General features: G+C 46.8%; 3 protein-coding genes and 1 long non-coding RNA gene across 4 annotated transcripts in view; 2 read left to right on the forward strand and 2 right to left on the reverse strand.

Annotated features, from left to right (window-relative positions):
• The window catches only part of LOC103672062 (olfactory receptor 10J3-like), a 143,243-nt gene that overhangs the window by 74,408 nt on the left and 42,073 nt on the right, over positions 1-26,762 (reverse strand). The gene's annotated exons all lie outside the window — the stretch shown is intronic.
• LOC121103955 lies at positions 1,580-7,678 on the reverse strand. Its single transcript, XR_005836259.1, has 3 exons — positions 7,624-7,678; positions 3,627-3,673; positions 1,580-2,960 (listed from the first exon to the last, which is right to left on the reverse strand). It is a non-coding gene; the product is annotated as an uncharacterized LOC121103955 (long non-coding RNA).
• LOC103672105 (olfactory receptor 10J4) lies at positions 4,741-6,915 on the forward strand. The gene has a single exon (XM_008700777.2). It carries the CDS (start codon positions 5,779-5,781, stop codon positions 6,799-6,801), a length of 1,023 nt encoding a protein of 340 aa, XP_008698999.2. The 5' UTR covers positions 4,741-5,778; the 3' UTR covers positions 6,802-6,915.
• The window catches only part of LOC103672059 (putative olfactory receptor 10J6), a 122,560-nt gene continuing 109,542 nt past the window's right edge, over positions 13,745-26,762 (forward strand). Inside the window, exon 1 of the mRNA XM_008700713.2 lies at positions 13,745-14,260. Coding sequence (XP_008698935.2) covers positions 13,745-14,260 — 516 coding nt within the window. The remainder of the gene's footprint in view (positions 14,261-26,762) is intronic.

Here is a 26,762-nt window from a genome sequence, read left to right on the forward strand (position 1 = left end):
GCAAAAATTGGTAAAACTACTGGAAGAAATTTAATACCCAATCATAGGAGATAGTCACACAGTTCTCTCAGAAACTAATAAAACAATCAATGGGTCAATAGGGCTAAAAAGGGTAGAAGGACAGTTAATAAGCCTGATCTAAAAGCCTAACCTTACCGAAAATGGTCACAATTCTGACCCCAAAGGATGCTTCAACAAATGCTGAAATACTGATGTTATATAACTAATTTTCATCGACCACAATGCATTAAGAAATCAAGCCCCACGCCAAAAAGGCAGCCATACCCTTGATTACCCCTCCTCATAGATGGGAGTATTTACTTCATAAACACTTCCATGCCAGCCATTATGCTAACCACTTCCAAATATTTACTCATTCAATCTTTACAACAGCTGCTTGAGGAAGTACTATCATCCCCCACATCTTACAAACGAGGCAATGGAGACGCGGAGAGAAGGAACAACTCACCCAAAGTCACGGAGAGACAGAAACCTAGCTCCGTGACTCCAGGGTCTGACCTCTTGACTCTTGCCTCACCCTTATTCTGTTCATAAACATCTAAGTAAACGGAATTAAAATGATATAAAAACAAAAATTGTTTAAATACACAGTACTACAACTTAAAACAGAAGCACTACACATCATCAAAATAAATGAGGAATATCCAGAGCAGTTCTCAGAAATTTATAGCTTTATATATATTTACTGTGGGAGGGAAGATAAATAAAAGATTCTAATCCAAAAAGCTTGGAAAAGAATATAAACCCAAGAGAAGTAGAAACAAATAATAATGAAGTAGAATTTAAAATACCAAAGTAAACATGAAACAACAGAAATGTTATTTTTTAAAATTTGGAATCTTTGGAAGGATCAATCTAAAACAACCTGCAACAAATAAGATAAATCAGACAGACTAGAAGTCAGGAGAAAAGGCCACGAGGGCAGGCGCACATAAAATTATTATAAAAACCGAACTGCAACAACTTTAAATATTTGAAAAAGTATATAAAATGGGTAAACTCAGAGGAAGATATATATTACCATAATTATATCAAGAATAAAAAATTTATTAGAATAATAACCCTACAAAAATGGAAAAGCAGTGGGAAAAAAAAAATCTACCCTTTCAAAAAAAACAACCAAGAAAAAGTACCAGGTTCAGAGCTTAGAGAAGGCGTGAAATTTCCCCAGCATTTAAAAACATTGCTAATTGCAAACGTTTGGTACCAAAAATAGGCAAAGGAGAGAAAGATACTTAAGAGATAATTATTGGCAAATAACGGGTAGGTGAAAAAATAGCTAATTGAATTCAATAGTGTATATTGGTCTTGGTCTTTTGACTAAGGGTTTTCCTTAAAAATGAATGAGTCAACATTAGAAAAATCTATTAATGTAATTCAGCACCCTAAGCAATTAAAGAGTAAAAAGCATACAATTGTATCCACAGATATAGAAAAGGTACCAGCTGAAAATTCAGTAGACTACTTGTGATAAACTTGCAGACGGACCAGGAATAGAAGGGAACTTCCTTCATCTGATAGAGGGCAGGTGCCAGGTATGTTCGGCAAGCATCATGGGGACTGAAGCATGAGAAGCACTTTATAGACTTGGGGGGGGCGGGGAGGGAGGGAGAGAGCGAGCGCACACACGAGCGAGCTCAGGAGCGTGGGAGGAAAGGGCAGAGGCGGAGACAGAATCTCGAGCTGACTTCCAGCAGCGGACCACCGAGCCTGATGTGGGGCTTGATCTCAGGACTCCGAGGTCACAACTGAGCCACCCAGGTGCCCCATGAGAAGCATTTTAATTAAACTTTGGGAAAAGGTACAACTGCCCCGATAATGGCTAGCATTTGATCCTGTATTTTAGCTCACCACTGGATGCAAGAGGAGATATAAAAAGTCAGAACGGAAAAGACAAAACTGCCAAAATAGACAGATGATGTAATCAATGTATTTTCTCCCTTCTCAGAAAAAACCTCCATGCACTCCAGATTTTTCACAGTCTTTTTACATCTAAACTCATCTTATGTCAGATAAACATACACTAAGAATCATACATTTTCTAAAAATGTACTCGTTTTCCAGTTCATAATTTCAATATATCAGGGTTTCCTTTTCTTTCTGATGGGTTTCAAATCCCTTGTACTTCTAATTCCAAAGAGCCGCATCAATATTTAAATGGTGCTACTGGGAAAACTGCAAAGAAGGGACACGGACAAATAAGGCCCAAGATTAACTGATTATTTGCAGGTCTTGGTAAAACCTGCTGCACCCCCCCCCGCCCCCACCCGTAAGCTTTCCTGTAGCTGCTCTGCGGTTGGTTTCAACGGTTCAACAAGGCTGTGGGGGGGGGGGGCGGCAGCGGTGGTAAATACACTTCATACTTCTTGCTCTCAGCTGTGGGGCTCTCTGATCTTAATGGCTTATGAGGCCAAGTGGCTCCGGGTTCTCTCGAATCAACACTTCAAGGCCGCGAGAGATTAATAAACTGCCCTACTTTCAAGTATTCATGCCTCGGTCTGCCGGTTCTTGGAAAGGGAGCCTCTCCTACTTTGACAGGTGTCTAAGACAAAGGCATAAACTGGGCGCCAGAATAGGAAACACCCAGGAGCCAAAGTCCCAGGGAAGCTGGCAGACCTGGGGTCTGATCGGCCTTCAGCCTGTAGGAAGGCCTGGCTTGGGCTCACAGCAGGAAATGTAAACAAGGCTGGGTCTGCTGCCTGCACCAATGCAGGGGGAGACGGGGGAGAGGCAGGAATGGCTCCAGGCAGGCCTCCCTTCTCTGCCTCAGGAGGAGGTTCTCTGCTTTCCCTGGCAACACGCGGTGATGCTCTGGAAGGGGACGGGCGATCAGCGCAGCTGGCACGCGGTACGGACGCCGTGGCCCCGGTTTCCGCTCTGTTCCCTGCACCTGGCACGTGGTATGTGGCACGTGCTCCGTGAGTACTTGCTGGGAGCATCTAGGAGTGAATGAGTCACAGCTCCAGAACATTCCCATTGGAAGACCCGAGGGTGACTGGCTTCCCTAATTAAGCTGCACCCTTAAACACAGCTGCGCGCTGAGGCGCGGGCCCCTCTCCATCTACAGAGCAGAGCAGGACCGCGTCCTGACGCAGAGGCTTTGCTCCCGTGGGAAACCCCAGGCTGCCTACAAACTATCCGTGTGATTGGGCTGATGGGCTCCCAGTCTAACGAGATCCCCAGACATCAGGAGATGTGGATCTTGCTACTGTGCCTTGGGGGTAGTCACTGTGGCTTCGGGGAGAGAGCCCCCAGAGTCCAGGAGCAAGGAACACCGTCCTGACAGCTGACAATCCACACCTAAGGGTCAGGGCTACAGGAAGGCCCAGGGGAGCCTGGTGCTTTCTGCGTCTCCCACATCAGACCAATCAGGAGAGGAATTAACCGACAGACCCCAGTGGGTTCTAAGATTTCCTGGGCCTCCCTTCAGAAGACTGTGCGAGCTGCGTCTGCCCCAGCAGAGTGGGAGCACTGCAACCGCGGCTCTACGCTCTCCAGCCTTACTCCCCGAAGCCGGAGCGAGCCTCGGCCCTGCCTGGGAGAGGTAAGTCACCCCCCACGACTCAGTAAAGCAGGGATTCTTGTCTGACTGGGCGGGGCCTCACCAGCGCTGCTCATGGGATGCCACCGTTTCTCTTCTGTCCTGGGAATTCTGTCAAGTAGAAATATGAATGTACAGCTGTGCTATAAAACTTCGGGAATAGAAAGCATTAAAAATACATACACGCAAAAAAACCCAACAAAACCACTCCGAAAGGGTTATCTGGACATTAACCTAAGAAAATCTCACGCAGAACTTCCAAAAGGCTTAACCGGTCCATTTAGCCCAACATATAGCGCTCAAGCATCACACAGGGTGACCCAGGGGCACTGCAACCGTGCAGTCCCAGCCCTCACCCTCCATCACACTCATGGTATACAGGCCTCGCAGTGAGCCACAGAACATCAGACTCTGATGGAGTGAACTTAATAGTCCCCTTTACACCAGAAAAAGCCTATTTCCTGAACATAGCAGTCCCCACCCTTTCATCCTGCTTCCTGCCCCAGATATCACCCAGGGGCCAGGAAGGCGAGGGTCAGGCTCAAACACCAGGATTTTGTGAGTGCAGGAGCCCAAGCAGGAGGTCCGGGACACAGGCACGCCTGCGGAGTAGCTGCCCCGGGAATGGCTTACCCAGCCCTGCACCCATCCCCTCCCCGTGCTGGGGACTCCCTCCCCTGCTGGCATGTTTCCTGCCCTGCCACCTCTCTTCCTGCTGTCTCCAAAAGCTTTTAGAAAAGCACCCTCCCTCGAACCCGCAAGCTGTTATATGTATTCTAGCTGAAGACCAACCACCTTGTAACCTTGACCCAGGCTTGGAAGAGAAGGGAGGATAAAACAATGACTTAATATATTCATATATGCTCATTGTTACCCATAGTGACCATTTATTGATGGCCTACTGTATACCGGGCCCTCTGCTAAATGCCTTCCGGCCATTGTCTGGTGTAATTCTTCCACCAGTCCTCTGTCCTGGAGATCAGTAATGCCTTCACCTCACAGGGGCAGACACTGAAGCCCGAAGAGAAATGTTTCTAAGGTCACAATGAAGCAGGTGGAGCTGGGGTTTGTTCATGGGGGCGTCTGGACGCCAGGCCAACACCAGTTCCATCCAGATTTCGGAATCTGAAACTGGACAGGAGGTGGGAAGTGGGGACTGCGTTTCTAAGTCAATAGAGATGAGAGAAATCAAGGACAAGAACCATCCTTGAACATGAGAAAGAGCGTATGTGTCTGGGGGGGTCTGACATAGGAGAACCCAGGAGGGAGTGGGAAGGGCTGGTTGGTGAAGGAGCAGAAGTTTAATGTTCTGTTGGTCTCTTATGTACCAAGAATTATGCTTGTCTTTTTACACATAGTAACTCATATGATCTCCATAGTAACACTGTGAGAATATATTATTCTATTTTATAGATGAGCAAATGCAGACAAATGAAGTGAGCAAAGAAAAGCATCCCTCCATTTACACTGGGGTTAAAGCCAGAGACTTCTATAAACTTAAATGTTTTGTTCTCTTTATCATTGTTTTCTTATAGTGACTGGTACTTCAAACCTATAGGATGTTTCAGGTGCTTTACTGTGTTTGGAGACTAGGAGACAAGCAGAAACAACCCTCCACACAGAAGGGGACGAGGGTGTTGAAACCAGGGGTGTTTGGGGAACAAAGGAAGGAAGCAAGGAGCAGGCTCTGGGTCACAGAATGTCCCGGGTCCACACACGAGACTCTTATCAAGGGGAAAAAGCAGTGCCTCCTCTCATTGCCTCTTCTAGACCTTGGATTTTGAGTTTGCACCACGAGGAAGGCAATGCTCTGTGCTGCGAGCAGAGCGGGAGCTGGCCTCCTCCCTCCCAGAAGCGTGCCTGCAACCGCAGTCTGTCCCTGGCTTGGGTTCTTGCCTCACGCCTGTCCCTTCACAAGTGGCTTTTGCAGGTGCTGTGTCACCGCTGGACTGAAGCAGGTGAGCTGGGGCGGACCCAGTGCCGCGCACTTGTTCTAGGGCTTTGTCTGCTCCGCATCCACTCCAGCCAAGCACATACGGTGCTTCCACCATTCTACCTATTTACTCTCTTCCTCGCCACCCCCCGCCCCCCGCATCTGTCCCCAGTGCCAGGTCCCAGAGAACCTCAGGAAGCCCTGGAGAAACCAGCCAGCATCTGAAAACGGAGCACTTCGGAAACCCGGAGCGACACCCATTTGGAGTCCCTGCACGTGGCTGATGCGGACCGTGGACCAGCCTGTTCCCAGCCTGCATGTTCCACCTTCCCGTTTCATCTCTTTCAGACCCAGATTCTCCTCGATGCCCAGACCCAACTTCACTGCTGTGACACAGTTCACCTTTGAAGGCTTTTCCATTTTTGGCTGGCAGTACAGACTCCTCCTCTTCGTGGTCTTTCTGGTCTTGTACCTGTTGACCCTTGCCAGCAACGCCCTCATCCTGACGGTCATCCGCCTCAACCGGCAACTTCACACACCCATGTACTTCTTCCTGAGCGTCCTGTCCGTTTCTGAGACCTGTTACACCGTGGCCATCATCCCCCGGATGCTGTCCAGTCTCCTGAGCCCCCAACAAGCCATCTCCATTCCAGGCTGTGCCACTCAGCTCTTCTTCTATCTCGTCTTCGGCATCAGCAACTGCTTCCTGCTCACGGCCATGGGCTACGACCGCTACGTGGCCATCTGCAACCCCCTACGGTACTCGGTCATCATGGGCAAAAGGACCTGCATACGGCTGGCAAGCGGATCCTGGAGCATTGGCCTGAGCACAGCCATCACGCAGGTGTCTTCTGTGTTCAGCCTGCCCTTCTGCGACTCCAACGTCATCTCCCACTTCTTCTGTGACATCCGGCCCCTAATGAAGCTGGCCTGTGCTGACACCACCATCAAAGAATTGGTCACTTTGCTCATCAGTCTCTGCGTCCTCGTTCTGCCCATGGTGCTGGTCTTCATCTCCTACGTCCTGATTGTCTCCACCATCCTCAAGATGGCATCCGCGGACGGCCGGAAGAAGGCCTTTGCCACCTGCGCCTCCCACCTCACAGTGGTGGTCGTCCACTATGGCTGCACCTCCTTCATCTACCTAAAACCCAAATCCCAAAACTCCCTGCAGGACAGACTCATCTCGGTGACCTACACGGTCATCACCCCCCTGCTGAACCCTGTTGTGTACAGCCTGAGGAACAAGGAGGTCAAGGAGGCCCTGCTCAGAACTTTAGGCAAAAAGCCTCTCTCTCAGTTTTAGGGAGACTGACCAGCACCGAAGAGTTTGCCAAGGGAGCCAGTCAGCTAAGAGGCACCAGGTACCTGGTCTGGGCGGCACCTGGGAAGGAGGGGGACAGAGTAAAACAAGGAAGGACAAGATTAATAAGAGATGGAGGGATGTCCTAAGACCAATAGAAGGGCTTACCAGGCTGGATGAAAACCAGGTGAGAGAGAGAATATTCAGGAGCTGTCCTATCAGGTTAGACCTTGTTCCCGTTCCCCTTGGCATAAGGGACTGGGAGCTAGTAGTGAGGATGGGAAGAACAGATAGTATCTATCACAGGAATTTACGGACTCGGAACCTGGCCTCAGCATGAAAATCGGGAGCACTGAAATAACAAGTTCTCCGTTATTTACACGTAACACTTTCTAGGCTATATTTCACGGGACAATAAAAAAATTCACTCCATTCATTTACCTTGTACCTACTCCTACCTGCGAGGACCCTAGACGGCTATGTCAGACACAGGATCTGATAGCCAGTTGACAAACTGGTTGAGAAGCGTAAAGCAAAACCCATAAAAACAGCTTCCTGGATATTGAGGGCTGCGGAAGAGCCCCCCTCTTTCACATCCCACCTCCCCCCCTTCATCCCCGGACACCTGGGTGATTTAATAGACTCTGTGGCTGCTCTGCCCGTGTCCTCTGTGGGCTGGCACCCCCACCCAAGCTGACGCAGATGGGGTGTGCAGACTGCTCCTAGCCACCCCCCACTCTGAACAATCACCCTTGGGTGAAAGGAGGCTCTCTCAGGGGGGACCCATACCCCAGTCCCACCCAGGAGGTACTAAAGTCCACCTACCTTGCCTCAAGGTGGGACTAACTCTAGTCTTCTGTCAGATCAGGCTGCAGGGAGACTGTGACCGAGACCACATCCTGGCTGAGCTCCGCCCTGACCCACCTGCTTCCCTCACTCCATTTTGAGTGTACGCCCTCCATCCCCTGCATGGGGGTGGGTGGGGGCTCTGCTTCAGGTCACCTGACCTAGTCAGCGGTGCCCCTATCTGTCGGGCAATCAGGTCCACGGCTTGGGCAGTGTCCCTACATCTGTGGCACTTAGGACAGTGCCTGGTACAGAGCCGCTGCTCAGGAGTTACGAAAAGGAGGAAGGAAAGACACGGCTATGAGCTGCTAAGATACAACCGGCATCCGCAGACAGCTCTCTTCTCCCTCTTTTATTACTAGATGACTTTCAGGCTGTTTGTCCCCCACTTTTGGTACATTTATTGAATGCATCCTAGACAGCCAGCATTAATTTAAGCACTTTATTCATTTAATCCTCACTATTAATCTAGGAGGTAAGTATTTTATTAAACTTATTTTACAGATGAGAAACCCAAAGCCTGAAAAGATTAAGTAAATTCCTTAAGGTCATAGAGCTAGTGGGTGGACCATAATCAGCACCCAAAACAGGCAATCCAACCCCAGAGTCCGTAGTTGCATTATGGGCTCGTGATGATTTTTTTAACCAGCTCTGCTCCTTTAGAATAACTGTAGAAGGAGCTCCATACATTGCGGATTTACACATAGCTCAAATCCTGCTAGAATTGGGTCTTGGAAATCAGTCTGGAAGTTCAGAGATTACATATTGTAACACGCTTTTCCCTTGAAAACCTGGTGCATCCTTTCCCCACTCAGCACAGCCCTAAAGATGTGAAGAGTATAAAGCAGGCCGAAGACCACCGGGGGAAGATGGGGTGATTGGGCTCATGCCCATCAGATTACGAACCCTGTACCCATCCACTTCTCCACCCTCATGACCTGAGGTAGGAGATACTTATGCAGTAATATCATAGATGGACCACGGGCTTTGGGGCCAGAGAGGCACACGTCCCAATCCTAGGTCGGCCATTACAAGCACGTGTTCTAGGAAAGTGACTTAACCTCACTGGTCTTCCTTTCCTATCCATGCATTGGGGCCAGCAAGATCAACCTTCCAAGGTTATTGGGAGGACCAGAAAATCTTAAGGGCATAACATTTCCTGGCTCATGCGAAACAGCTGTGCTGTCAGCACCTCCTCTGCTCCACACCCCCACCAAACACTGCTCTCGGTCACCGTAATATGGACACCCCCCGCTCTGGCAACTGAGTTCTCATTCACAGAATCAGCTCCCTCTTCCCGGGAGGGACTTGGTAATGGGCACCCCTCCCCTTGTCCTTTCCCCCCAGTAGTCTCTGATCCCATAGTTCAGTACACGAAACCTATTCTCCCAGGGTCTTGCAAGAATCACGTCCTGGCTACACCTGCCATGTGTTAATAGACCGCTTCCGCCCTCCGTCAGTTCCTACCCCAGACTCCCTTCCCTGTGCTCTGCCCACTTGCTGGCCTGTCAGCCACTTCTCATGGTGTCACTCCCACTTCTCTCCTGGTTGCCTTGAGTCACTGCAAGAGTCTCAGGATTCATGGGTACAATCTTCAGATGGATGCCAAATATACACTAACAAAAACATGTACAACTACTTTTGTACCATAATACATTTGAAAGCACCAATTACTAAATTCTAAATAGAATACTAAATACTAAATAGAAAAAAATAAATCCTGAGAAAGAACTATCCATAGATACAAACAGTACAGCTATATTGACTATTATCAAGCTGGAGATCCATAAATATTTTAAAATTAAAAAGAAATTTTCACACGTACAAAACTAGAGACTCCAACTCTGGATGAGGATAAGATTAGGGTGAGAGAGAAGATACAACTTCACTGCTATGGACTGAATCAGGTCCCCCAAGTCCATATGTTGAAGCCCTATACGCAATGTGATAGTATTTGGAGATGGAGCCTTTGGGAATTAGGTTTAGATAAGGTCATGAGGGTGGGGTCATGATGGGACTGGGGCCCCTTAACAAGAGACACCAGAGAGTTCTCTCTCTCTCTCTCTCCACCATATGAGGACAGAGAGAAACCAGCTCTCTGCTGTCCAAAAGCAAGCCCTCACCAGGAACCGAATCTTCTGGCACCTTGATCTAGGATTCTCAGCCTCCAGAACTGTGAGACATAACTGTCTGGTGGTTAACCACCCAGTTAAGCAACTGGGGTACGACATTCAGGAACAATGATGACCTCAGCTAAATCTGCAGTGAGCCTTCCTCGGGGTTCTGAAACCCCCAAGACAATTCTAACGCATCATTAGTCGGTCTAGACTAAATCCTAAATCAACGAGAACACCACGAAGGAGCCATGGTAAGAGCTACCGGAATCTGACCCCCCGACAACGTGGTCTACAGAGCTGAGGGAGTTTACAGCAGGTGCTCCTGGCTGCCCCCCGGCTGTGTCTCGGGAGCTACCCCACATGCTCGTTTGTCTCACACTGAAATCCAGTGAGTTCACCATGGACGGTAGAGTGTACCCCTCACCACCTCTGATCTGTGAAATGAGGATGCTGCAGACTTTAGAGGTCATTTGAAGGACAGAGGCAAACATGTGTTAAAATGTTCCATAAGTATTACTTGATTCTGAAGCTCGACCTCTTGTTTTCATCACATTTTTATACGATGTACCCAAGTGCCCCACTTCCAAACTATTCCTAATTTGTCCCAAAGCAAAGGCATCATGAAACATTAGGCTCTTTGGTACAACTTTCCTCCCTCCCTGGTGGGATCCCACAGCCACCAATCGCACTCAGTGGCTGACCATTCACAGCGGTCATTTTGGTCAACGTGCCTGTTCTAATGGGAAGCGATGCTGATTTGCGTGTCCCAGAGTTGGCACGAACCAACCTGAGGCCAGCAGCTTATGAAATGATGGGGCCTCTCCTCTCCTTTGACCCACACTCTGTTACAAGGCCTACCACTTCACCTCAAGTGTCTCTCATGTCTGTCCCCCTTCCCTGGACCACTGCCACCCCTCTGGATCAATCCCAATTGATCTCTGGCCTGCCCTGTGCCATCAGCCCCCTAGCTCCTCTGCCCACCTCTTCTCCTAACCCCAGCCCCCCTCCCACAGCTGCCCCATTGATCCTGCAGGGAGACAAAGTCAGCAGATGGGCAGGAGGAAGGGGCAGAGCAGCTGCTCTCCTTAAGGGCCAGTTACTAAGGGGCTCTGAAACCCCTGAGCAGGAGTAAATCACTCGAGAGGCCCTTAAACGTGGTAAAATCTGACTACGCTCAGACCTTTTGTAGTCTGGTCGTTAGCTACGGAATCTTCTCTATCAACCAGAGTCTAATCCAGGACCACCGCCTCCCTGTCCCCCTTATATGCGGTATTCACGGCAGGTTACTATCATCATCTGTCACGAACTACGGGTGCTTCTCAAAGGTGGAAGCAGCATGACCTCCACTTCCCAGTTCCCAGCAAGCAGCCTGGGGTTAGGCCGTGCTTGGCCCGGGGAAGAATGAACTGACACAGATAAGCATTGGTTAACAGAAGAACATTGCTAATAAGCAAGGGGTAAGTTAACCCATGGGAAGTCTTTGGGAAAACTAAATTTGGCCTTAGGTCTCAACAGACTAGAAGTTTGCCAAATGGAGAAAGGGGTTCGTTCTGGGTAAAGATAGAGTATTCAGGGCTCATCGGTTTCCTGACCCCAAGAGAGGGTCCTCAGATCCAATGAGACAGATTTCTGCTTCCGAATACCCGGGGGCAGAAAGGCAGCATGAACTGCCCCGGCCAAGCCAGGGCCATAGTGGACTACTTTTATTCCAGAGAGAAAACCAGATTCTTAAGCTGAGCAGGGGCCTAAGCTTCCCGACACGCAAACTGATATGGCTCCAAGCTTGAGTTTCCTGTGTCTGTCAACTACGGATTTCCCAGGCACATCTGTGAAAAACCACGATGTACTTACAGAGTCTAACAAGTTAAAATTCTACCAAATAAATCAGCTTTACCTAATGCTGTTTTTACTTGAAGCAAAAACGTGCCCCAAGTTCCCAAACTGCTAACCCTGGGACTGGGTAAATGAGCCCTTCACATAATGAGGCCCCAGGTGCCTACTGTTTGCATCCTCCCAGCCCCGGGATGGGGGGAGGGGACGGGACTCTGGGGATATCTTCAGGGCGGGAGCCCCAGGAGCCCCACTGGCTGCTCCTGGGGGAGCCTCTTCTCCGGCTATGAAGACTTCAGAGGCTGCATCGGGGATGCCTGCAGCACCCCAGCTACCCCCATTCCTGCTGGAGCGTGTCTGCTGCCTGCTCAGCCGCCCCCCGTGACGGGCCCTCCCTCTCGGTCCCCCTGCTCCTCCCTGCACCTGCTCACCGTGGCGGCCTCCAGCCCGGCACGCCCGTCGCGCTCAGCACTAGGCAGACAGATGTAAGTGCTCCGCAGAAGGGGAAATGAAAAGGGGCTTATTGCCCGCAGGCTGGCTTTCAATTCTTGTAGTGTCACAGCTCTTGTCACCATCTCGGTAAGGCTGTGCACGCTCTCCGCTCCCTGGGTTTCCGTGGAAGAATTAGAGGCTCCCAAGGGTAGAGGATACCAGCCATGTCAGAGCAGCCATCCTACCGTCTCACGACAGACAGACGTCAGCCAGCTCAGAGGTCACTCTAGTCCAGGGGTTCTCCGGAGGAACCCTGCTGGCTATCTGGAACAGGACAATTCTTCCTCAGGTGGGACGGTCGCACGGAGGGCAGGACACGAGGTGACATTAGCTGTCGGCAGCCCCCGTGTCCATCATTAGAACACTCAGGAGCTGGGACCCAGGGGGCAGGCCTCCCCGTGGCTGGACCACTGCCTAGTCTCTGCCCAGAGGCCTCACAGAAGATCAGTGTCTTTAGCCACATATTTGGGTGTCAAATGATTTTCTTTGGAAATTTCTTCCGTTGCAGCTTCACTCTCAGCGTTTTTAGTGTAAATGATTAACAGCTGGTAGCCAATGTCTTTTAAGTAAATTTTTATAAACTTGGAGGTCTCCATGCCTACTAACCTTCATCACTGATGATTTACTTTATGTAAAAAGTCTTTCTGAATATGCATAAGCAAATCAGAATATAATTTAAGTACCCTGCAGGAACTTACTGTCTAATGGGACAAAAACGTGAAATATCACATAAATTGGACGGAGCCCCACCCTTCAACACAGTGATGTGTCTTCAGTCTAACTCTTTCATATTCGGGGTGGGCTTATAGCTTCAGATGAGACCCCTGAATTGGCCGCAGCTTCCGTGGCACAACTATTCACCTCTGCGGAGGGTGTATGCCTACTACGTTGTGTCAGCTAGAAATTCACCTTTTCGCTTAGGGACGGCGAAGCTGAAGCAAGGTTTACCATGTAGCGTGAGCCCGCGCCGCGAGCCAGCGGCAGCCTTCCGTCGTGCAGACAGCAGCGGGCAGAGGACGGCGGTCGGTGAAGACCTGCCTTTTCTTCCTTGAAAACAAGATGCACCTTTCTGAGTCAGCTTTGCTTCTCCTTCCTAAACGATCAGCAAAGGTATGACTCGATCTTGAAGGAGGGGGTGGAGGTCTCCAGTCAATCCTTAAATTGTTTTCAGTTTCAGCCATAATCCCAAGCAGGTGAGACAGGCAGATGCAGGTGTAAAGTCGCAGGGCGGCCCTGGCGGGGAGACGACCTTCCAGGTCCACCTGACAACATCGCGGCCCCACAGGCGTTGATGTGCCGATGCCCGCCTTGGTCCCCGAGGAACAGGGAAGGATGTAAACAAGAGAAGAAAAGGAGAAAGGGCATTCCAGACGTCAAGGAGGAACAATAGGCTGAAGTGGGAATGTATGTAGGGCTGTTGTGGGAATACGACCGAAACAATAAATTAAAAAGGAATCTGGGATGCATAGGAAACGGTGATAGATGGCCACAGAGTAAAAGCATTTTAAATAAACCCAGAGATAAGTTTTAAGACACTGGGAAATGTATCCCTGGGTTTGCAGCTGAGAAAAAGTTCAGTCAATTTCAGAAACGTGCTTCGACAGCCTTGCTGAAATTACGCACCTTCTCTCCATCCACATTTCAGGTTTAGCGGCCACTCAATGGAGAGAGAGAACCGTACTCTCATCACTGAGTTTGTTTTCCAGGGTTTCTCCAGCTTCCATGAGCACCAGCTCATGCTTTTTGCTGTGTTCCTGGCACTATACACCTTCACCCTGGCCGGCAACATCGTCATCGTGACCATTATCCGAACTGACCGTCACCTCCACACACCCATGTACTTCTTCCTGAGCATGCTGTCCACTTCAGAGACCGTGTACACGCTGGTCACCCTCCCAAGGATGCTGTCCAGCCTGGTGGGTATGAACCAGTCCATCTCACGGGCAGGCTGTGCCACACAGATGTTCTTCTTTGTAAGCTTTGGCATCACTAACTGCTTCCTGCTCACGGCCATGGGCTACGACCGCTATGTGGCCATCTGCAACCCCCTGAGATATTCAATTATTATGAACAAGAGAGTGTGCGTCCAGCTGGTAGGCGGGGCCTGCAGCATTGGGTTGATTGTAGCTACAACGCAAGTGACATCTGTGTTCAGCTTACCTTTCTGTGCCACAAAGGTGGCCCACTTCTTCTGTGACATCCGACCCGTGATGAAGCTCTCCTGCGTCGACACCACGGCCAATGAGATCCTGACTGTCATCATCAGTGTGCTGGTGCTCGTCGTGCCCATGGGGCTGGTCTTCATCTCCTACGTCCTCATCATCTCCACCATCCTCAAGATCCCCTCTGCCCAGGGCCGGAAGAAGGCCTTCGCCACCTGCGCCTCCCACCTCACGGTGGTCGTCGTCCACTACGGCTGCGCCTCCATTGCCTACCTCAAGCCCAAGTCCGAGAACAGCAGGGATCAGGATCAGCTGATCTCGGTGACCTACACGGTCATCACCCCCCTGCTGAACCCTGTGGTATACACGCTGAGGAACAAGGAGGTCAAGGAGGCCCTGCTCCGGGCCACTGGCAGGAAGCTCTCCTGACGGGATGGGGAGCGTTCTCCCGGGGCTCTCAGCATCTCCGCTCAGCAGGGGTAGGAGCAGAACCATGTGCCGTGGACTGCCAGAGACCTGCCCCACAAGGAGGCAAAACAGCAGCGGCATCCAACGGGGAGTCTGAAAACTTTAAAGCCCCCGAACAAACCATTAGCCCCCCGTTTTATGTGTAAATATACTAACAGAGACAGGAATTGCCTGAAGAAAGGTCAGGAAATAGTGTGGGCCCAGGATTTTTCATTGACTTTTTGGTTTCTAATGAAGGCAAAAGAGAAAAAGCAGAATCCACGGTATGCATTTTTTTCCCCTACAATTCCTTCCTACTTAAGAACATGAGGATTTCTCAAACTCGACCCTGTTAGGATCTGTTCATACATGATATGTCAAGTTATAAGTGACCCTGTGGATAGGGAGAGGGGCCATTGGATGAAATAGCAAGGGAAAATAGATTTCCTCCCTTGGCTGCTTTAATTTACTCTAGTTTCTAGCAAAACTGCTTATTAAAAACGGTCATTCACTATAGACAGTTTAATTAGAGATCCTCACAATTCCAGATCTTGTCAGTCTTAGGGCACAAAGATCCTCCTGGGTCGTTTCAGCTGTTGTTAACTCAGACAGCATGTAATGGGTAATAACAATGAAGGGGCCATGTTCTGGAATCTGGGGAAGACCAATGAAAAAACCCTGCTTGTCTGGCTTCAAGAAGCTCAAACTCTAGTGGCAGAAACCAACATTAAAAAGTATCGTTCCAATTTTTTTTGTAATAGGTTGTATTATACAAAAGATTGCAGGAGGATGGGAGGAGGGGAGGGAGAGAACATGCTGGTGGTGTCAGGGAAGTCTCGGAGGAGACCTACAACGTGAACTGGCTTTAGGACCTTTGTAGGAAGTGCCCGATGAGCAATATTATTGGAGGAAAAGAATCCCAAGGAGAAGGAACAGGATACTCCCAGGAGATGAAAAAGTAGTCCCCGTACCAATGCCAAGGAACGATGGGGGAATGTGGACGGAGATGGGACCAGAAGGGTAGGCTGGGGTCGGACTGTGAGGCCTTTGTGCACCAAACTAAGAAATTTCAGCTTTGACTTTTAAAAACAATGGAAATCACCCAAGATTCGGGAAAACTAGGATTCAGTATAGGAGGCATCTGTGTGAATTGTTGGCATCCTTCTTGTCCTTACACAGCTCCACTGAGACGTGTAAGAAGTTTTAAGGATCTCTCGACTCTAAGCCAAGAAAATTGGGGGAAACGGAATGTGAGTAGAGTATTTGGAGGTAATGCACAGAAATAACTATGCATGTGTGATGAAGTTGAATCAGACAATCAGAGAGCAGGGCAGAGGCCGATCAAGGGGCATCACACAGATTTAGAGTTTGCGGCTCAAGTGAGTACCCAGGGAAGGAGAACAAGGACCTGCTGTTGAGTCAATGAGTAGGCTAGACCTCAGACATGGGGCACCACGGCCCCAGGACACACCTTCCACTGGAACTCAAGGTGGGTGCCTTACCCAGAAAAGCCTTCAAAACACAAGACAAACCCACACAGCGCATGTATCTGCTCTCCAGACCACAGCAGAACTACCAGGCTCTCTCAGGACTAAGAGAAGCAATGACAAAAATCAAACTGTACATAAGGTTCTCTAGAATCTACAGTGGCTCCAAGTAATTAGGAGAAGTCATCAACCGGCAAAGGGAAGAGCAGAATGAGTAAAAGCAACAGCAGGCAGGCAACGGGCTTGACAGTCATCCAACCACCACTCACGGAGCCATTGCTCTATGCCGCATACCGTGCTAGACGTGGGCCAGGTCAACCGAAGCCTTGCACCTGCCCCGAAGGAGGGAGCCCCCAGTCTTGCAGGACAGATGGGCTTACGCAGAACTCACTATAATGCAACGTGATGGAGAAACGGACAAAGTGAGGTTTTTCCGAAACGTTGTCTAAAAGGATCAGCTTTACAATGAGACATCGTGGAGTCAGAAGTTTCAACAGCCCTTCTCAACCCCCAGAGGAACCAGCCGCAGAACTTTCTTTGACCTGCTCAATGGTCCCAGCACTCACAGAATATTTGGCTATGTTCTCCACCCAAGAGGAATCCTTCTGGTTCCCTGGGATTATTGGTCACTGTTCACACTCCATATCACATGACGGTAAACACCTCTTCCGCAAGGTCTCTTGCCATCAGACACTTTCCCAACCATTATTCTCACTAGGTTCTTAGAACAACCCTAGGAAGGAGGCAGGGATGAGGCTCTCTGCTGTACAAATAAGGCTAAATTTGAAAAAAGGGTGAAAACAGAATTGGAGTTTGTACTAGCTGGCAGACATTTTCTGTTTACCCAGAGTGTAACATCACCCAAGGGCAATTCACAGTACAGACAGGAATGTGCTAGAGAATTCCCTAGAGCCTCAGATTTCCCAAATAAAATGTGACCTTGTCCCTGGAGCTTTTTCCAAAGAACAGAATGTGTGTCCTGTTGGAAGGGCCACAGGGGCCTCACCCTAGCCAACCAGTGGGCACCCCAGAGGAAGGGTATCTCCAGCAGAAGTTTAAGCTGTAACGTCTTCTTCACGAAGAGCCAGCTAAGACTTTAGGCAATGTGGGCATCCACTTTCTCGAACATAAAAGCACATCAGAAAAGCATTTAGAGCTCCAGAAGCCAGCCTGGCACTTAGTTAAGAGGATTAGGTCTGGTGCTAAGCGCTGAGAGTATAGTGGTGAATTATGCTGAATTTCTGACCTCTAGACAGATTTATATGTATATGTAAAAGGCAAAACCATAGAGACTGCACACAAATCAGTGGTTGCCAGAGGTCTGAGGAGGAAGGAAGGTTGCAGAGAGGAAGCGTGGGGAATTTTCTTAGGGCAGTGAAAGTCTTCTAGCATGATACTCTGATGGCGGATATGACACCGTGCATTTGTCAAAACCCACAGAATTCTGCAGCAGAGTGAACCTTAATGCATGCAAATGAAAGAAGAATCATTTTAGGAGACTGAGATCCCAGAATAGAATGCAGGCTGAAGCAGAAGAATGTAACTGTATTACAAACACAAAACAAGCCCACCGGAGGGGGAAAGGGAAAAGGCTGACCTTGAGAACTCCGAAAATGAGCAAAGTCTATGAAGACTAAAAGCCAAAGGAACGATGCGTAAGCACCAGCTTCTAATTTTTAAAGTTGTTACCTACAGGGGTCCAGGTTAACAATCCTTGCAGTGCTATAAAGGTATACTGGAACTGAACCATATGAAAATGGATAGCAGATGGTGGAAACCAGGTTTTCCATGGTTTGTGTGGGACGTTACAGACAAGCAAGAGGAGAAGACTAGAAATGATCTCTGTTGTAATGGATTATAGAAATGCAGATCTTGGTTTCTAATACCGTTCTCCAATAAAAGGATCTAGGAATCTTGGACAAATGGCTCTCCAAAACTAGGGCCAGAAAGCTACAAGACGATCCTGAAGTGTCTTATAGGGCCTGAAAATAAGAACGTGGTTAAATAACTCAACAGTTTAGGGATGCCAACGGGATACACGGTAGCCAATGCTAGGAGAATGTGAGCAACCAAGTAGACCAGATTATATACCAAAAGATAAAATATATACAAGTCCATACTGAGTGATAGAAATACTTGGGGGAGAGTAGACAAATCTTTTGGGGAGAATTCCAAATAATGTTTATACTCGACTCTCGAGGTGGAGCATAACTATATTAAGAGTAACCTGTGGGGCACCTGGGTGGCTCAGTTGGTTAAAAGTCTGCCTTCGGGTCATGATGCCAGGGTCCTGGGATCGAGCCCCACATTGGGCTCCCTGCTTGGTGGGAAGCCTGCTTCTCCCTCTCGCTCTGCCACTCCTCCTGCTTGTGCATGCGCGCTCTCTCAAATAAATAAAATCTTAAGAAACAAAGTCACCTGCACCACACATAGTCACATCCTTCCAAAGGGTAAGGTAGAGAGGTGGGATATAAAGAGTAACTCATTTCAGAAACCTGCAAAACCACCTTATCCAGGTAATCAAGATTAACATTAACAGTGAGAAGTTCTCTTTGTGGTCTTCCTCCCCAAATCTATAATCCCTGGTACTTTTTTCTCTGAAGTCTACTTTACCTGCTATTAACATAGCCAGTCCTACTCTCTTTTGATGTTTACATGATGGTTATTTTCTATCTTTTTATTTCCTACCAGTCAATATCACATTAAAGTTGGTTTCTTGTGGAGAGCGTATAGGTGGGTCATGTTATTAATCTACTCCACCAATCTCTGTTTCAAGGGGACCTATCTAGACTTCTTCACATAATTATTGACATGTCAGGGCACAAGTACACTGTATTTTGTTTTGTTTTTCTATTTCATGCTTTCCTATGGGTTATCTGGACATATTTTAGGATTGCATTTTGGTTTTTCCATCATTTTTTAAGATTTTTTAGAAAGAGGGTCACCTGGGTGGCTCAGTCATTAAGCGTCTGCCTTCGGCTCAGGGCGTGATCCCAGCGTTCTGGGATCGAGCCCCACATCAGGCTCCTCTGCTGGGAGCCTGCTTCTTTCTCTCCCACTCCCCCTGCTTGTGTTCCCTCTCTCACTGGCTGTCTCTCTGTGAAATAAACAAAAAAGTCTTAAAAAAAAAAAAAAAAAGATTTTTTAGAAAGAGCACGAGAGAGAGCGCATGGGGGGAGGTACAAAGGGAGGAGGAGTGAATCTCAATCAGACTCCATGCTGAGCTCAGACCCCAACGCGGGGCTCCATCTCAAGACCTGAGCCAAAATCAAGAGTCGGATGCCTCACCGACTGAGCCACCCAGGCCTCCCTTTCCATAGCATTTTGAGATCTCTTAATATAGCTTTTCCAGTGGCTGCTTATTTAGGTCAATAACAAGGAGTGGGGTGCTAGGTCATAGGATAAGTGTGTGTTTAACTTTGTAAGAAATGGTCAAACTGTTTTCCAGAATGGCTCTACTGACGGGTTTTCCCAATATGAAAATCCCTGGGGCTCCGCATCCTTGTAAGCTGTTAATATTACCAGAATGGCGAAGATAAAAAATGCTGACAGGTATACGTTTATACCAGAGTGTTTTGACTTTATATTTATCTAATGGCTAACAAGGTTGAACAGCATTTCAGGTGTTTATCATCCTTCTATCTTTGTGGTGATATGTCTGATCAAATATTGTGCCATTTTTAACTGGATTGTCTTCCTGCTTTTAAACGTTCAGAGTTCTTTATATATTCTGGATACAAGATCGATTGTCAGAAAAGTTACCTGAAAATATTTCATGCCAGTCTGTTGCTTATTTCACAAAGATTTGTAAATTCTGAAGTTCAATTTATCGATTTGGTCTTTAATGATTATGTTTTTGTATCACATCTAAGAACCTGCTGCCTAACTCTAGTTCATGAAGATTTTCTCCTAAAAGTTTCATCGTTTTAGGTTTTACACAGATCTAGGATACATTTAATTTTTGTGTAAGATGGGTGGTTCAGGTCAAGGTTCATTTTTTTTAACATATGGATATCTATTACAATTTCCCCTTTTGAAAAGAGTATCCTTTCTGCACTGAATTGCTTTGGCACCTTTGTCAAAAATCAATTCTACATATTTGTGTACTCTTGACCATTCCCATTCAGGAACAGGACACGCCTCCTAAGGTCTAACCCCCTATACACACAGGCACACACACACTACCAACTTCTGTGTACTGTTTCCTTGTGTCATTTGGTTCAATTATGTCTAGAAATTTTGGCAACAGGGCCTGTGCTGACTTGCACTGTGTCCTCGCGGTCTTGAGAGCAGAGAAACTTCCCCAATCTGCATCACTCCCTATTACCTGACAGCAGAGACAGACTTGCTTATGCATAACGGCGCCCATGAAACCAGCCTGTCCAGCAGCCCCTCTTCCAGACACCACACTAGAAAACAGAAGACATACCTCTCCACCCTCCTCCCTGTCACCCTCCTCTCTCCCTACACAAATCCCTTCACAGAAGAAGTTCTATCACATACAAAGTATGTTATGTAAATAGATTCCTGTAGGCCTGACCCTGACAGTTAAATCCCAGGGGAAACACAACTTAGCCTTAAATGGAGACGCTTACACCACATTCAGACTATTTTTTCATGTTTTTACAATGTCATCAATAATGAGATGACTGGAACCTGAGCCAAAATGATGAGTGCATGAATGGAGGGGGAAAAATGTTACATATTATAGGAGTATTACAAAGAATAAATCAGGCTTGGAGCCCAGATTCAATATGGAGCTCGAAGAAGAGGATAGAATGCAAAATCACTCTTCTCATTCTCAGTGGAAAAAGTATGAGGTGGTTCATAAAAAATATAAAATATGGGTGAGTTCAGTTGTAAACACAATGAATTTGAGGTGCTTATGAAGACTAAGTGGAAACCTCAGCAGAAGGTTGGAAATGTAGGTGAGAACCTCTGAGAATAGGGAATGGGGAGCCATCCATAGAAGATGAAGAGTCAAGCTGTGAGACTCTGAGGGCGAGGTCACACAGAGAGAAATGGAAGATTGAGGGCTGAGACTTGAAATTAATGAGCAGCATTCAAGTGGCTGATGAAGACCAGGTGGCGAAAGGGGTCAACTAGAAAAGGGCTCACTGAGAAGGAGCAAAGAGCTTTCCTCTGCTGCACGCATTAATTTTGGTTTTAATGTAAGCAGGATTTCATTTCCTGTTGGTGTTGTTTTGTGGGTTTGCTCTGCTAGCTGATGCTCAGTACCCTGTCTACCTCCCTTGCCTGGCTTTCACCTCTTCAGGAAGAAAGAACCTTCTGGTATCTGTAGCCTGGGAAAGCCAGAAGACTGAAACTCGACATGGACACCAATGATAGGATACCTGTAATAATCATTCCCAACGTTCCCCTTTCAGAAAAGATCATCCCTACCTTCAGCATATCGCTACCGGATATTTGTGATTCTCTGCTTCAACACAGAACTGTTCCTTTTAAAACAACCCAGTAGATTCCTCACACATTCAGGAATCCCCCAGATCCCAACACAAGGTTTTCAAGGTATTGAGTTTCCCCATTCTAAAGTAATATATGCCCGTTCTAGAAAAACAAAATATAAAACACATAAGAATATAGGAGTGATTTTAAAAGTCCAACTGGGCATTCTAATAAAGCACATTTCTTCTAGGCTTTGTTTTTTACATTACTGAGATTTTATTTTATATAAAGAGTCACACTTTTCCACTTAATATAGTAAAAGATTTCCTCCGTACTATTGCAGACTCTTCATAAGGGTAATATTTAAAGGCCTCATAATATACCATCACACAGACGTTCACTACTTTCTTCCGTCATTAGTTTTTAGCATTTGGATTGCCACCTCGTTTTCTTCGGTACAAAAAAAAAGATCTAAGAGAACGTGGCTTCTATTTTTTAAAATAATCCTTTTTGGCTCATCCTCACATGAAACGGATTTAATATGAATACCGATTTCTGTTACATGCAAAAATGCGGTGTTCCTGGACGCCCGACGTGCGGGTCCTCTCTGCACGTGAAATCCCCGCAGTGTGAGCACACAGTCCAATGAGTTTTTTCCAGGTAATGAATGCGAACCTAGAGTTAATCCTTCTCCTTCAGTGCATTAACCCCGAATCTCTCTTCTAATAACTCTATTTCCTTTGCCTTAGAAAAATCATTCTAATTACTTTCAATCATTTTGTGCCTTAACATTCACTGGGCTTCGGTCATGTACAGGTATCCCAGCAAGGAGAAAGAACGTCTATCTTTCTTACAATCAAGTCCAGATCCACATACCAGTTGCTGTACAATACTATCTTAAGGCGTTTCTGCTGTTTTCTCCTGGTCCCGGATTCTCAGGAACTGTGCACAATGGGGCTTGGGTACATGGCAGAGAGTTACAATTAAGGACTAAAAATTTGTTGATAGTTTATGAAAATTTTTCCAACCAAAGTAATTTAAAATATGTAATAGGAGTAGGACATAGTTTCAAAACAGTGCTATAGAGGGCTTTCTCTAGAAACAGCTTCTCCTGTGTCTCCTCATACCTGGTTAGAGTTTACTTTCCTGCCTCATCCTTTCCCCTTTGTACCCTCAAAGTTACAGTGCAGATGTGCAGTTTGGCCCTTTTGTGCAATCACCGAGCTAGAAGAGATATGGAAATGATCTACTTACTTCATTTTACAAATGAGGTAACAGAGTCTGGAAATTTTTAAGGGACTTGTCCAACAACATGAAGCTAGCCAGTCTATGGCTGATTTGAAATTAGTATATTTTCCAAAGCTATCCTGTATCATAAAGATGGATAAAAAGTTAGCGGACAATATACCTGCCCTGGGAAGGTAAATCACTCAGTGGGAAAATGTGGGATGACTTTAGGCTTTAATTTTAAATTTTGTCGAAAGTACAAATGCAAAAGATGAATAAGACAGGAAGAGTTGGAACAAAGTTTGACTCATGATTCATCTGCCCTGCCCCAGCCATGGTGACGGGGTGGAAGGCGAGATCTTGAATCCTGACCTACCACCTTAATCACTGTGAATGTGTTAAGAATCTTGCTCTTCCCAGCAATCTGCTTGTGCTGCATACTTGCAAGGGTTACAGGTTAAGGCATTTTTGTCAGGCCGTAGAAAATTTATACATATTTTTCTCTTACCCCAGGATATAACTTCTAATATATTTTCAGAATCACTGATTCTTTAAGAGATTCTTCCCAAAACAAATGACATCTTCCCCAAGGTGGCTTCTTCTCCATTATTATTTAAATATCTAGAACTTTAAAATGGCAGCTTGTCTTACTAAAGAAATAAAGAGAAAAACAAAAGGGAAAGATCTTAAGGTTTGCTTTTTTGGTCCTACAACTACACAAGCCAGAACATGTTTAAAATCAAGATACCCCGAGGTCTCCCAGTGTGATTAAGTATCAAGTACCATGTTTTGCGCAAACCAGTTCGTCATTAAGTATCGATGGAAGGAAAGAGATATGGAAACGAGGAAAAAAGGAAGGACAGGAGAAAGGAGAAAATATTTGATCTATAGACAAAGATGGGGGAAAGAACCAGTATAATTGAAAGCTAACCATGTGTCGGACATTTGACGTATAGTCTTGTTCTGTCCTAACAAATAAAATAGAGATTTTATCTGTACTCAGCTGTTGAAGGAAATGAAGCTCAAAGTTCATATACGGACAAGGGACCGTGGAGAGCGATTCAAACTGCTACCCCTACACAGTGTTCCCTGTCTTCAAGACCGTATTTTGCTTGGATTCCTCAGCTTCCAAAGACATCTCCTTGCTCACCTCCCATACCATCCAACAGTCACCACTCAGCAACCGAAAACTTCATACAATGCAGATCAGACTGTCACCATCCCCTGATTCAATTATCCTGGCAGCTTCCCTCCGCAGTGAGAATAAAGGGCCAATATCTACCCCAGGTGTGCAAAGACCTACCTGAATATTATCTGTTTCTCCAACCACTAACTCTCACTCCCACCACCATCCCCTCCAGCCAAACCCCTTCCTTCTGTTCCAAGAATACAAAGCATGAACCCAGCTTTGGGTCTTTCAACTTGCTATGCTCCCTGCCTACAATGTTCTTTCCCCTAGATCAGAGGACGGCAAATCATGGCCTATGGCCAAATTCAACTCCTCTACCCTGCCTGTTTTAAAAAAGTTTTATTGGTACACACCACACCCATTTCTCCTATCTACTGCTGCACTCACGCTGTAATGGCAGAGTTGAAGATTTAAGACAGACTACACAGGTTGCAAAGACTAAAATATTTACTATCTGATCTTTTTCAGGAAAAAAAAATGTGCCAAATCCCTGCCCTATATTATGGCCTGGTTGGTTCTATCTGGTCACTCAGAAGAGGTTTCCGTCTCAAATGCCACTTCCAAAGAGTGGCCTTTCCTGACCACCCATTCAATGTAAGGCAGCTCCTTGCCACAGATCCTATCATCTGTATTTTGTCCTTATAACACTTCTTTCACTCATTTATTCCTTGTTTCTTACCTTGTTTCTTTCTCTCCTTAGAATATGCATTCCAGCAGAGCTGTGACATTCCAAGTCTTGCTTACAACATTTGCTAGTTACCACATAGAAATCTGATGAATATTTGTAATAAAGGAATACATGATGGAACCCTTGGTTTTTATTATTTCAGAACTAAATATTTTCCACCATCTTATATTTTCTAACAAGAAAAGCATGTTCTGGCCATAGGAAAGAACAATGTCTAATGAAGCACATTTTGCTCAGTTCTGCAGATCTATTTCAGACTCAGTAGAGACAGACATCACACCACCCTCAGGAAAACCATAACGTCTATGAAATGCAGAGTACAATCTAACTTAATTGGCAGTGCCATACCACAGACCTATCTGCAATAAGCAGCCAAAAACATCTGGAAGATTTCCATGGGGAGAAAAACTTGCTTCGAGAGTCCTAGAAAACACTTCGAAGTAAGCAGTTTGGCTTTGAGCTTAGCAACTTTGTTCTTCTCCTTACAGCACCCCTCCTTCCAGTGATGCAATCTCAGTCCTCCTGACCAATCCTGGTGCATCCAAGACACCCAGTTCCAAGCCCACAAGCAAGACAGCCACCATGCTCCTAACATTCTTTTCAAGTTTACTCCTTTTGATGCCCATTCAAGACTTTCATCTGCTACTCAAAGTTGATAGTAATACACTGATCATTTAAATAAGGAGCTGGTGGTAAGTCAGCTCATGTGTTGCCCCTCCCTGAGAGGGGCCCTGGTCCTAGAAAGCCATGGTCTTCGTCTTCATTTGGAAGGTCATTAAGGACAAGGTGTTCCAAATCCTTCGGTAAGCTAACTTAGTAACTTTACCTCCAGGGTGTCTCTGAACATGTAATATCAAACAATTCTTGCTTGGGATCCAAATGGCTCTAAGTGGGACATCTGCTACCAATCTACAAATCTCTTAAGTGAGGGTATAGGATTAATGATCTCCAAGTCCGTTAGGTTACATGAACCTAAACTTTGAGGATGCCCATCAGAGACTTCAGGGCAGTGCAGAAGCATATGGTGCATGGGCCCAGAGGTCACATCGATGGGGGTCACAGTGTTGTACAGTTTGTGGAAAACCCCTTCATTTCTCACAGCCTCAGTTGCCTGGGACAATACGGCAATACCAAGGCCCGCCTCCTGTGTGGTTAAGAGAAACAGAACACGCTAAGTGTGTGTAAAGCACCTGCAGCTGCCCCTTGCTAATAAATGAAAACTGTTTTCATTATTTTTCTAATCGGCTCTAGCCTCGATAAATTTATGAAAGATGTTGGTTATATTTGCACGAAATTTTCATCTTAGGAGGTGAGACACGCTAGAATTTCAGGGAACTGGAAAAACTGGGAAGGGCTGATCGTGAGCCAACAAGGACTAGGTCACAGACCAGAGTTCAGGGGGCTGACAGAACACAGCCCCACACGTGACTTATTTTTGACCTTAAATCAAGAAGTCCGTTCTCAGAGAAAGAGTATTAAGGATCCCAGGGGGAGTTTAAGCTAGAAAGAAGAGCCAGCCTTTGTCCCTGAACTGATGGACTCTTGATAACATAACGACCGGTCGGGGTCTCACCAAAACGAGGATTTACAAAGGCGGGCGCAAGCCCAGGCAGCTCTCCCAGCCCGGATGTGGCTCCAGAAAGGCCATTTTACACTAAGGAGACCTGGGACTTGGTAAAGCGCCTTATTATATTTACCAAATTTCTTAGCATTGAAAACCTTTACTTTTAAAACTTATCCAATTTAGTCTGTGTAATGAAATGAAGAAAATCATATTCCCCAAAATTCCTCTTAGGGAGACTTTGTATTTATTCAAAAGAAATTACTTTCTTTGGAGTAGGAGACCCTAAGGAAACGCTGGAGTCACACAATACAGCAATTAAATTGTTCTGCCTAATAAAAGGATGAGAGATTCTAAAGGGGGAGAGTCCTGGGGAGGGAGAAAGGGCAGGAGGAAGATGTGAGGAGTGGGTGCCGGTTGGGGGGTGGGGGGGACCCCTACAGACTGCCAGGGAAGGGACTCAGGAAAAGACTGAAAATGTCTCATGGCGGGGGGGGGGGGGGGGGGGGGGG

This window comes from Ursus maritimus, unplaced genomic scaffold (genome assembly GCF_017311325.1).
Source record: "Ursus maritimus isolate PB19 unplaced genomic scaffold, ASM1731132v1 scaffold_2, whole genome shotgun sequence".
NCBI classification, from domain to species: domain Eukaryota; kingdom Metazoa; phylum Chordata; class Mammalia; order Carnivora; family Ursidae; genus Ursus; species Ursus maritimus.